This window comes from Mesocricetus auratus, unplaced genomic scaffold (genome assembly GCF_017639785.1).
Source record: "Mesocricetus auratus isolate SY011 unplaced genomic scaffold, BCM_Maur_2.0 Super-Scaffold_100015, whole genome shotgun sequence".
NCBI lineage: Eukaryota > Metazoa > Chordata > Mammalia > Rodentia > Cricetidae > Mesocricetus > Mesocricetus auratus.
The window spans coordinates 32,041,169-32,054,314 of NW_024429198.1; the positions used below are offsets into that span (position 1 = coordinate 32,041,169).

At 44.7% G+C, this 13,146-nt stretch overlaps 1 protein-coding gene across 2 annotated transcripts; it reads right to left on the reverse strand.

The window, feature by feature from the left end:
* Positions 1-370: 370 nt before the first annotated feature.
* Lrrc14b (leucine rich repeat containing 14B) lies at positions 371-5,271 on the reverse strand. 2 transcript variants are annotated; one of them, XM_021235406.2, is made up of 2 exons: positions 3,769-5,271; positions 371-2,029 (listed from the first exon to the last, which is right to left on the reverse strand). In XM_021235406.2, the coding sequence occupies exons 1-2, from the start codon at positions 4,653-4,655 to the stop codon at positions 1,543-1,545; spliced, it is 1,374 nt and encodes a 457-aa protein (XP_021091065.1). In that variant the 5' UTR covers positions 4,656-5,271; the 3' UTR covers positions 371-1,542. The 2 variants fall into 2 exon arrangements, with proteins under 2 accessions (XP_021091065.1, XP_005065478.1); XM_005065421.4 differs by having other exon boundaries at positions 371-2,188; positions 3,769-5,265.
* Positions 5,272-13,146: the final 7,875 nt, after the last annotated feature.

The window sequence follows — 13,146 nt, forward strand, 5'->3', positions numbered from 1 at the left end:
CTCTAGGGTGCTGGAATAAAGGCGTGCACCACCCCCACCCTAAGGTTTACCTTTTAAAATGAGGACACGCTTTCCATGGGAACCACATCAACTGTTTGTGTCTGCCATGGCCACTTTCCATCCTAAGTCTGCTCTCTCTCTTTAAACTGAGATTGTTAGTAGCATATTTTTATTGCTGTGGGGGGGGGTCAAAAGGAAGTACTCTGAAGTGGGAGCTTACCCAGGGGAGGAGATAGCATGGCAGACCCTTGGGCTGGCACATGGCATAGAAGGTTATGGAGTTAAGCTTTCATTTCTGTCCCAAGAAAATTTTTTTCATACTCTGAATTTTAAAATTCAGAATATCAATGAAATAAAAGCTGTACATAAGTTAAGCCACATTCCTATTTTATTAGCATTTAATTACATTAATAATTTTGCAAAGCAGATGCTGGAAATGAAGTCCAGGCAGGGTCTTCATCATTTGGTGATTTGCTCCTGAGAGGAGTTGCAAAGCTCCAGGTCTCAGCCACTCTGAAGAGCAGTGATTTGCACGCTATCATATACAAAGTGCATGCTTGAAAACTATAACTGAGTCAACAAATTTCATAAGCATAATCTGTCTTAGATAAGGTTATGGTTTTGTGGTGGGCAGCATTCATAGCTATCCTCTGACACCATGGCTACATGGACTGTTCAGGTTGGGCATGCCTGTCTTTTTTTGGGGGGGGGAGGTGTTCGAGACAGGGTTTCTCTGTATTGTTTTGGAGCCTGTCCTGGAACTCGCTCAGTAGACCAGGCTGGTCTCCAACTCACAGAGATCTGCCTGCCTCTGCCTCCTGAGTACTGGGATTAAAAGCGTGCGCCACCAACACCCGGCTGGGCATGCCTGTCTTAAGGTCTGTATGCAAAGCGGAAAACAGGGTCAGAATATTCCAAGAATACTAAGGACTATTTTAGTAGCTAGATGTCCTCAGTCACCAAACCATGGTGCAAACACGCTAAGATTGGAAACAAAGCCAAGACAGCTAAGGGCAAAAAAAAAAAGATAATCCCCTCTCCCTCACCTTTCTGTGTAGGCGGATCTCATCTGGTTAAAAAGTACAACAGACAGAACATAGCTAAGCTTCTCCTAGGCTCGGGTCCAGTTCACTTTTATTCTGTGTCTTTCTTTCTCTGGTTATGTTGTATGAGCTGCTGCTCTTACACATTTTCTGTGATGAGTTTTCTCACTTCCTCCTCACTGCATCAGGGCCAAGTTGACCCTGCCCCCACTACATCCCTGGTGTCCACATTCCCCCCCACTTTCTACCTTGGTGACAGGTCTGTCGCTCTAGGTGGCGTCCCCTTTATTTTAGGACTCTGCCGTGCTGACACACACCCATTTATATAGCTGGGCTTCCTCTCCGAGCATGTAATGAGTATGACTGCAGTTTTCACTAAAGAATTCTGTGGCAGTGATACTGCTGGTGACAAATGGCTGGGCCTGACCTGACCCAGGACTGACCTCAGGGCACCATGCTAGTTAGAATGCACAGCCTCTTGTGGTATGATTTACAGGGCCTACTCCATTTCTTCTAGTGCTCTGGAAAAGTTTTCCAAAGCGGTTTTGAAAGCTTGCAGCAAGAAAGTCCCGAGTTCATTGCTGGTTTCATGAATGTCTGGGTCGAAACTTCCAAAAAGGGGGGTGGAGGCTTGGATGTCCTCCCGGCTAGCTCGAAGCAGTACAGCTCGCAGATCCTCTGCAATCATGTCGTATTTCTGTTGGTCAAATTTGGACACAGACATCTCATCCTGTGGGTAGGCGGTGCCCTCAGGGTAGCAGTCCTTTGGCACTGGAAACTCAATGTGGCGGAGCCTAGGGAGTTCGCACAGTGCAGCAAATAGGCGCTGGAGAGCACTGGCTGACAGTGGGTTTCCAAGGAACTTGAACTCCTGGAGCTGGCTGCAAGGGCTGAGGCCCAGAATCATCATGCCAACATGGTTGTCTGTGATGTTGCATTCTTCAAGGGTGAGTACTCTCAGTGTTTGGGCAGCCTGGCTCAGCAGCCTGAAGAAGGAAGAAGGGTACAGATGGACCAGGTTGTGTCCACTGAGGTCCAGCACCTCCAAGTGGGCAGTGTGCTTACAATCTGCTAAGAAGGACATATCTTCATGATTAAGGGCACAGTTGGCCAGGTCCAGCACTCTTAGTGGAGTCTTCAAGGGGCTGTAAGGTAGGCAAAAACATCACAGATGTTATGAGGGTCCCCAAGTAAGATGGAGTTTGGGCGGAGGTGGACAATATATCCACTTTTCTATCTTAGGGACCACAGACCACAGCCAGCCAGGAACTCCAGCTGGCACTTCATGTCACATGGCTTCTAAGAAGGAATGATATTTTTAAGCAATTGGGAAAAAATCAGAATAATTTGTGACATGTAAAAGCCCTGTGTTTCTACTGGTAGTTTATAGCTGCTGGTTCTGCTGAACAGTCTATAATTGAACCTAAAATGGACCAACACCACCTTTCAAGTTGAGTGGGGATATTAAGCATATGGTCTCAGAATTGTCAGACTATGGACTGGGGACAGAAAAACACAGAATAAGTTTGAAAGAAGGCACTGTCACCCCGATGATAATAGGATCAATACAATTTCAGGGCTGGGAAGAAAAGCCCTGAATTTGGATTTCATATCCTGAATTCACTAGACATCCTGTATCAGATGGGGGAGGTGTGTCTCTGGAATAACATTTCCACCCAGGATTCATTAGAATATACATTTTCATGCCATCCCATATACATTTTCTGGGACCCTCCCTAGATCTTTCTGGGAACATACCCATCACTGCCCTTATTAAGCAAGGCAGTGTGTACTGGGGTCTTTTTCTTTGTCCCTTCTACTCTGTTCTTGCCTCCCTACGGCCTGACCACACATAGTCCCATGTGACAACCTACACTACTGGGACAGTACTCTTCACATGAAGCCACCTTGACTTTATCACTATGTCAGCTGCCCTTCTTCATAGCAGAGTGCTGAGGAGGCCATAGCAGTACCAGGATTTCAGGTGAGACTGTTTCACCTGACAGCTGACATGACATTCTCACTGTGCTTAGCGACATTCCCATTCCTGACCTAGGAAAAGGGTTTTTTGGGGGGGGGGTATTTTGTTGGTTAGTTTTTTGTTTGTTTTTTCCAAGCAGAGTTTCTCCATATTACTTTGGAGCCTGTCCTGGAACTCGCTCTGTAGACCAGGCTGGCTTCAAACTCAAAGAGATCCGCCTGCCTCTGTCTCTGAGTGCTGGGATAGGAAAATGTTTTAGGACACTAAAGGTTGGGTAGTTTGTTATACAACAATAGTCATCAGACGATCTAGTTGTGCCTCCTGTGTTGTTTACCTTCTAATTAATTAGTGCCCTCCTCCTCCTCCCTCCTTCTCTGGTGCTGGGAATTAAAACTAGGATCCTGCTGCTGCTTTATCACTGAACTATCCTATATGCTCAGCCCTTGTCTCTGCTCACTGAGATAAGGCCTCTTTGTAGTTGGCCTCATACATACAATGCCACTGCCTATGCCTCCTGAGTACTGGGATTATGGCCAAGCCCCCATGCTTGGCTTTTGTTAACTGAAAGGCGTCTTCTACATTGACTGAGTGCTCTGGTTCTTTCCTGGTGTCTTAACTCCTGTGGCCCTGACCAACACATCCCCAGAAAACGTTGCATAGACAGATCCCCTCTCTATTCCTATACCTCAGTGACTCCAGCCTGGTCTACTCCACCCAACCTGTGCCCAGTTATTTGAGACTTACCTAAGCAGTGTTTGGATCTTCCCAGTCAGTGTAGAGAAAGCTACACTTAGCTCGGTGAGCTTCTTCATCTGGCTGAGCTCCCAAGCAATAGAGTTGAGGAGGGGATCCTCACCCTCTGGAGTTGGGGCACAGGTGGGTGGTGCATCAAAGGCCTTGGTGGGTAAGGTGAGTGAGGTCAGCTGAGGGAAGCCCACCTGGGCAAGCAGCTGCTGTACATGGCCAACATGTAACCGTACATTGTGTACTACTTCCAACTTTCTCAGCTTGCTTGGCCCAGCTAGACCAAGCACTTGAAGGAGCTGCCCTGGACTCAGGCTATCTGCACGGAGGGAAGGGCAGCAGACTTGCAGAGGGGCTGGGCCTGTTGGCTTCAAGGCCTGCACCACCATGTCAAAGTTGCCTTCTGTGACAAAGAGGTCAGTGAAGACTTCAATAGGGTGCCTAGCTGTACAGGGCTGTGCTTGGAGCTGGCAGCAGATCCTGGCCAGCACCTTTGTGCGGCCCCACCTTCCCAGTGCCCTCCCACAAGGACATTGCTGCACCTGTACGTCCTGGATGCCTGTGAAATCAGCTACCCGAAGCCGGTGGCTCCCTCTTTGCAGCACATGGTCAGCAAGGCCCTGCATACAGGCCTCCAGGCAGGTCTTGCAGGCACGATCACGCAGGTCTTCAGGGTGGTCAGTGTTTGGTCCCAGCAGCGCAGCCAGCCGGAACTCCTCTAGTGGCCAGTGACTCAGCACAGCACGAGTTACTTCTGCCTGCTCTAGCAGGTAACTGGCCTTGAACACGAGTGGGTAGAGGTTGTAGGCTATATGGTCCAGGTTCTCCTGGGCCAGCTGGGGGTGGGACACCAAGGCTTCAGCAGAAATGAAACGGAGCGACCTCATTGTGTCCCTGGTGAGGATGGTGCCGTCCCTGTTGTTCCTCCCAAAGCATGTGGGTTTTGTGCCTACTTTTAGCTGCTGCTGCTTCTGGGCTCTGGACAGAATGTGGTAAACTCCCTTGTGGTCATCTGACTGCTATTTTGGTACTTGGACACTAGTTTGGCTGTGACTGTGCAGGCATCTGTTTCATGGCATCCTGCCGGTGAAACCAGAGCTGCTTGGTTTTGTTGCCCAATGTGGGACCGATAAGAGTTTGAGCTCAAGATACTTGCACAAATAGTCTAAGGCTTACAATACAAATGGATACTTGGCCCAGCCCTGGCCTATCCCAGTCAAAAGATGAGTGAAGCCAGATCCCGAGCTGCACTTGGATAGATGAGACAGTTGTCTTTGGATAAAGTGCATCTTTTCCTTATACCTCCGAGTCAGAGATGCAAGGGCCAGGATTATGGAGTCGGTATCTCATACAACTCTTCAAATTTTAAGAATACTGACCCATGAAGCTTCACCACCTCTTATTCCCAAGGTCCTTCTTTGCACAAGAGAAATAGTTTCCCTGTAGAACAGATATAGACTGGTGAAGTAGGTGGTGCTGCAAATGAATGCAGTTACCTATAGGCTGTGGATTTTCAGCCCTAGCACAGGTGGATGCTGAGTAACTGTTGATTGGTTAGATCCTGCCTCCTCATCTTCCCCATCACCAGGGCCAGGGCAGCACATCCTAGCTCGTAGGTCCCCATGGTGCCAGCTGTACAGGAGAGTCAGAGTAGAGAAAGAAAGGGAGAGGCAGGAGGCAGACAGTGAGCGTGCTGCATTCAAGTGTACCCCGGTTTCCCTGTGTGACCTTCTCTGACTTCTTCCTCCCGATCTAGAGTTTTATCTCTCCCAAGGGCTCCGCCATGGACATAGATGGGAGCATGCTACCATGGTGGAGCACCAGGCACTGCCAGGTGGGCAGGATCTCTATAGAGGGCAATCCATGACACAACTCAGTCCTAATGTCACCACTTGCCCCTGTCCCCAATCTTGGCTGTTGTTGGTTGTTTTTTACTCTTTACCCTTTGCTTTCTTGGGGTATCTGCCACCCAGCTCCCAAATAAATCACATGAAGGCTTCTTCTTTATGAATGCCCAGTCGTAGCTTTTTGGGGTTTTAAGGGCGTAGTGGAGGGTTAGCTTTTTTTTTTTTTTTTTTTTTTTTTGGTTTTTCGAGACAGGGTTTCTCTGTATTGTTTTGGAGTCTGTCCTGGAACTCGCTCTGTAGACCAGGCTGGTCTTGAACTCACAGAGATCCTCCTGCCTCTGCCTCCTGAGTGCTAGATTAAAGGCGTGTGCCACCACCACCTGGCAGCTTTTCTTAACTTAAACTATCCCAGCTACCTTTAGCCTCTGTGGTTTACCTTTCTCTATTTCTGTATATCTTTCCTTCTTATTCAGTGTCTGGCCGTGTGACTGGGTATCTGACCCCTTCTTTTCTTGATTCTTGATCTCTTATCCCCAGATTTCCTCTATGTATTCTCTCTGCCTGCCAGCCCCACCTGTTGTTTCTCTTGCCTTGCTGTTGGTCATTCAGATTAGACCAATTAGATGTTTTAGATGGACAAAGTAACACAGCTTCACATAGTTAAACTAATTCAACATTAAAGAATGCGACACGGGGCCTAGAGAGATTCAGAAGTTAAGAGCCCTGACTTGAGTTTAATTCCCAGCAACTACTTGGCAGCTCACAACCATCTATAATGAGATCTGGTGCCCTCTTCTGGCCAGCAGACATACATGCAGGCAGAATGCTGTATACATAATAAATCTTAATTTAAAAAAATGCAACACATGCTTGCATAATTAAACAAATATTGCACAGCATAGACAAATGTAACACAGCTTAATATTCTACAACATTTGCTTGGCCTCTTAACTGTTACCATGTCTGTTAAATGAGAATCCCAAACTAGTGATACCAACATCTATCCTTTAAGTGATGAGAGAGTTTTCTGTGATGGTGTGGATGTCCTTCTGAATGCTGTGAATATATGTTTCTCTTATTGGTTGATGAATAAATGCTGATTGGCCTGTAGCCAGGCAGGAAGTATAGGCGGGGCTACCAGAGCAGGAGAATAGAGAGAGAGAGAGAGAGAGAGAGAGAGAGAGAGAGAGAGAGAGAGAGAGAGAGAGAGAGCGCAGTGAGACGCCATGTAGCTTCCGGAAGATAGGATGCCTGGGCATTTTCCAGTAAGCCAAGATTATATGGAAATACTTAGACTAATAGAAAGAGCCATTAAGAAGCCTGAGGCATCAGCCAAACAGTTTATAATTAATATAAGCCTCAGTGTATTTATTTGGGACTAAGGGCTGCGAGACCAGGCAAGACAGAAACATCCATTTACAAATGGTGCCCCCAATGTGGGGCAAGAATTTCCACATAAAGCCTGACAAAGCTTAAAAAGAGATTCTAAAAGCAAAAGCATCTTGGTAGCAGCATTTTCTCAGGTGGGCTCTGTTTGCTAGAGGCAGGCAGAGACACAGCTGCTTTAAGAGGGCAAGCAGAGACACGGCTGCTTTAAGAGGGCAAGCAGAGACACGGCTGCTTTAAGAGGGCAAGCAGAGACACGGCTGCTTTAAGAGGGGCGTCCTGACTCAGCTTTAGCAGCAAAAACTGCAAGGCTCTTTCAAGAGCCCCCACCAAACAATTACATGGTGTTCATGAGCAGCCAGTGGGCATGCCTCTTGGTGCTGGCATGGACCTAGACACTCCACAGAGTTGTAGTAATGAGCATGACTTCAACCGCCATTAACCTAGACTATCAGAAAGCCAAGGAATAGGGTGGGGATAGCCACTGCTTTAATCTTAACCGTGCTGTTTAGCAGATTAAAGACTCATGGTTAGAAAAAGATAGATACAGCAAAGGCTGATTCAGATGAAGAAAAACCTCTAAAAACATATGTAGCCACGGGAAAGAAAAGAAAAAGGATCGAGAAAATCCTTAAAAAAGAAATAGAGTCACTGGGTGTGGTGGCACATGCCTTTAATCCCAGCTCTCAGAAGGCAGAGGCAGGCAGATCTCTGTGGTTTCAAGGCCAGCCTGGTTTACAGAGTGAATTCCAGGACAGACAAAAATACACAGAGAAACCCTGTTTCAAAAAAACAAAAAATAAAAATAAAAGAAATACATCAATTCAAAAAAAGCAATGTAGGCCAGACCCTTCTTGTCAATGAATACTCTAGAGGGACCTGGAGACTGCCATTCCTACCCTGCCCCTCCACCTTCCGGGGAGACGTGAGAGACAGGCCCTCCTCCAGCCATCCTCTCCCTCTTTGTTCCCTCTTTGTGTTCCCTGACATGCAGAGGCCACCAGACCCTTCCTGCCACCAAATCCTGCAGAGGGACCTGGGGGCTCCTATTCCTGCCATGTCCCTCCATACTCTTGGAGGACAGAGAGAGAGAGAGAGAGAGAGAGAGAGAGAGAGAGAGAGAGAGAGAGAGAGAGAGAGAGAGAGAGAGAGCGCTGAAGGCAACATCGGCTGCCATTCCTGTCTTGCCCCTGCACCATCTGGGAGAGAGGACAGATCCTTGAACCCATACCCACCAGAAGAGGGAGAGACCCCACCTATATCCACTGAAAGAAGAGATGGGTATACGACACTATAAGAACACATCTAACAACAGAAAGACTTATATGACATGGCCACAGTCTAGTCTAGGGACTCTAAACTAGCAAGACCTGAACATCCCAATGCAGATGAAGCAGAAGAGAATGACCTTAAAAACAACTTCATGAAAATGATAGAGGCCCTCAAAGAGGATATGGAGAAATCCCTTAAAGAAATGGAAGAAAAAACACATTTATACAACAAGGACATCTGTTCCACTATGTTCATAGCAGCATTATTTGTAATAACCAGAACCTGGAAGCAACCTAGATGCCCCTCAACTGAAGAGTAGGTAGAGAATATGTGGTACATTTACACAGTGGAGTATTACTCAGCAGAAAAAAACAATGGAATCTTGAAATTCCCAGGCAAATGGATGGTACAAAAAGACAAGCATGGTATGTACTCACTCGTATATGGATTTTAGACATAGAGCAAAGGATTACCAGCCTACAATCCATAACCCCAGAGAAGCTAGGAAATGAGGAGGACCCTAGGAGATATACATGGTCCCCTGGAGAATGGGAAAGGGACAAGATCTTCTGAGTAAATTGGGAGCATGGGGGAGGGGAGAGGAGAACATGAGGGAGCAGGAAGGTTGAGTTGGGGTAGGAATAGAGGAGAGCAAGATAAGAGATACCATAATAGAGGGAGCCATTATAGGTTTAAAGAGAAATCTGGCACTAGGCAAATTTCCAGAGATCTACAAAGATGACACCAACTAACAATATAAGTAATAGTGGAGAGGCTACCTTAAATGCCCTTCCCTGACAATGAGACTGATGACTACCTTATATGCCATCCTAGAGCCTTTATCCAGTGGTTGATGGAAGCAGAAGCAGACACCCACAAACACTGAACTGAACTCCTGGAATCCAGTTGCAGAGAGGGAGGAGTGATGAGCAAAGGGGTCAAGACCAGGCTGGTGAAACCCACGGAAACAGATGAACTGAACAAGGGGGAAACCAGCATAGGACTGATCCAGACTCCCTGAAAGTGGGTGTCAGTTAGAAGGCCTGGACAATCTATGGGGTCTCTGGTAGTGGATCAGTATTTATCCCTAGCATATAAAAGGACTTTGGGAGCCCATTCCACATGGAGAGATACTCTCTCAACCAAGATACATGGGAGAGGGCCTAGGATGGGGAACTGGGATTGACATGTGGAACAAGCTTGCTTCAAAATTAAAGAAAAACAATTTTAAAAAGAAAAAGAAAAAAAGGCCATGTAAAGATGGAAAATATACAGAGTCTAGATACTGCATTATTATGAAAATATCTTTTACATTATAACAGTAATAATATACTTTGAGGTCATTAAAGACTTAAAAGTTATATCCTACTCAGCTTGTTTTTTTTTAACCCACCTTTAAGAGAACAATGTAACAACAAACCTTACTTTGGTTGAATTTCCCATGTAAACGATTTTCACAACCTAAGGCAATGCATAACTATAATCTTAAAATACTCTTCCATTCCCTTGGCCTAGAGCAAGTGTGTGTGTTTATATGCACACTGTGATAATGATTTGCTGAATATATTGAGAGTAACATTTTAAAACAAATATCCACCAAGTGTTGGAAACAAAATATGGATATTGCTTGATAGCATTTATTTGTTAGCTAGGTCAATTGGAATCAACTTTTTTTTAAAAATGATTTTATTATGTATACAGTCTTATGCCTGCATGCCAGCAGAGGGCACCAGATCTCATTTAAGGTGTTTGTGAGCCACTATGTTGTTGCCAGGGATTGAATTTAGGGCCTGTGGAAGAGCATTCAGTGCTCTTAACCCCTGAATCATCTCTCTAGCCCTGGAATCAACTCTTAAAAATGTCTATAAAGAAATCTGTGCTGTTCAATAAAAGGGAGAGCCAAGCCTTTGTTAGGTACACAGAGACATAATGACAGACAAGATACCATTTAAGCAAGCACAGATGCAGATTCATACAACAGATGACATCATGGAAAACACAGGGAGAGAAAAAAAGGAAATGAAAATCTTGGCTCTCGCTTGGTTAAAATTACTACTCCAAGTGTAAATGCTTTTATTTCTTTTCTTAATGCAACCTTGATGCATTTGGGATATTCTGAGGTTACTACTAATGCATTCAAACCAATTCACATATTTTTATTAATCAAAATAGAAAAAGGAAATAATGACATTTGTAGGAAAATAGATGCAATTGGTATTCATCAAGGAAAATAAAGCAGTCTTAGAAAGGCAAGACATGTAGAAAAATGAAACTAGAGCCATACCTCTTACAGCACACCCCAGTTTAAAGTGGATCAAAGAGCTCAATGTGAGATCTGAAACTTGGGGACAGATGGATGAAATATAGGTAAAACACTTGAGAATATAGGCATAGGCAAGATTGTCTGAACAGAATCCTAATTCAGCATAAGAAATAATCCCTGAATTGGCAAATGGGATTATATGAAATTAAGAAACTCATGCACAGCAGAGCAAGCAATCACCAGGGCAAAAGGGCTCACATGACACCAGTAGCACAGACTCTGAGAGCAACAATGAATAAATGGGACCTCCTGAAACTGAGAAGCTTCTGTAAAGCAAAGAACAAGGTTAACAAGACAAAATGGCTCCCTACAGATTGGAAAAAGATCTCCACCAACCCCACATCTGACAGAGGGCTGATCTCCAAAATGTACAAAGAACTCAAGAAACTAGAAATCCAACTACCAAATAATCCAATTAAAAAGTGGGGTACTGATGCAGAAATATTAAACTACACAAAATATGGATGTCCTATGATGTTTTTGCTTTTGTTTTTGTTTTTTTTTTTTTTTGAGACAGGGTTTCTCTGTATTGTTTTAGAGGCTGTCCTGGATCTCCCTTTGTAGACCAGGCTGGCCTCGAACTCACAGAGATCCCCTGCCTCTGCCTTCTGAGTGCTGGGATTAAAGGTGTGCGCCACCAACGCCTGGCTGTTCTATGATATTTTATTGAAAGAGAAATCATTTACTTGAAAAGCCAAGAAAGCCAAAGGTCTGCACGCTGCTCTCTAGGTCGAAACTGAAACCCAAAGAGCAAGAGTATTCTCCCCCTAGCTCCATTTACCCCCATATATTCTACGTACCCGTGAACACACCCACATGGGGGTGGTTAGTGCTAAGGATATGTAAAATCTCTCCCTACAGGGTACAGATCGTAACAGAGAGTTCTCAACAGAACAATCTCAAATGGCAGAAAGACACTTAGGGAAATGCTCAACATCCTTAGCAATCAAGGAAATGCAAAATAAAACCACTCTGAAATTCCATCTTATACCTGTCAGAATGGTTAAAATCAAAATCTCCAATGTCAGTTTATGCTGGAGAGGAACACTCCTCCATTGCTGGTGGGAGTACAAATTTGTACAGCAGCTGTGGAAATCAGTATGGCAGATTTCTCAGAAAATTAGGGATCAATCTACTTCAAGGCCCTGCAATACCACTGTTGGGCATATACCCAAAGGAGGCACATTCACACCACAAGAACATTTGCTCAACTATGTTCATGGTAACATTGTTTGTAATAGCCAGATCTTGGAAATAGCCTACATGCCCCTCAACTGAAGAATGGATAAAGAAAATGTGGTATATTTACACAATGGAGTACTCGTTAGCAGTAAGAAACAATGACATCCTAAAATTCGCAGGCAAATGGACAGAACTACAAAAAGACCATCCTAAGTGAGGTAACCCAAAACCAGAAAGACAAATATAGTATGTACTCACTCACAAGTGGATACCAGACATAAAGGAAAAGATACCCAGCCTATAACCCCAGAGAAGCTTGGACCCTCTTCCAGAAACAGATGTAAGCAGATATAGAAATCAACAACTAATCAATGGGTCAAGCTCCTGGAGTACAATTGAAGTGAGGGAGGAGCGATAATATGAACAAAAGAGTGAAGACCACAATGGGGAAACCCACAGAGTCAGCTGACCCGAGCTAGTGAGAGATCACTGAGTCTGGTCTGACAAGTGGGAACCTGCATAAGACTGAACTAGACTCCCTGAATATAGGTGTGACTGGGACAATATATGAGGCCACTGGCAGTGGGTCCAAGATCTAACACTAATGCACAAACTGACTTAGTGGAGCCCATTCTATATGGAGAGACACCTTGTCCAGCCCAGACACAGGGGTGTGGGAGTGGAGAGGTGCCTTGGTCCTGCCTCAAGGAGACAATGGGCCAGATTTAGTAGATTTCCTAGGGGAGGCCTTACCCTCTCTGAGGAGCAGATGGGAGGAGGGAGGAGTGGGAGGAGAGGAAGGAGGTGGAACTGGGATTGGAATGTAAAAAATAAATTAATAAAAAAAGACTAAAAAAAAGGGCTCAAATGGGAAAAAATTGCCAATTGTGCACCAGACAAGTATGGATATACACTATACATGAAGAACTGCCAAAATTATCAAATAAGACAAAATCAAAAGAAAAAAATAAATCATCCAGTGGAAAAGGGGAGGGGCATCACTCGAACAGACAATTTCCAAAAAGAAATACAAATGACAAATACTTAAGTGTTCAACATCCTCAGTCATCAAAGAAATGCAAATTGAAAGTGCTTTGATATTTGACCTCATCTGAGGCAAAATGGCTATCTTCAAGAAATCTGACAAAATTAAGAGAGGATGTAAAGAAAAAGCTGGCCTTATTTACTACTGGTTACTACAAATTAACATAGCCATTATGGAAATCACTTTGTAGGTTCCTCAAAAGATTAAAAATTGAACTGTCATATAACTCAGTTATTTCGATCCTGGATGTATCTCCAGGGAAGTCTCTACCCTATCATAGAGACATCTATATCCCTATGTTCACTACTGTTTCATTATTATAG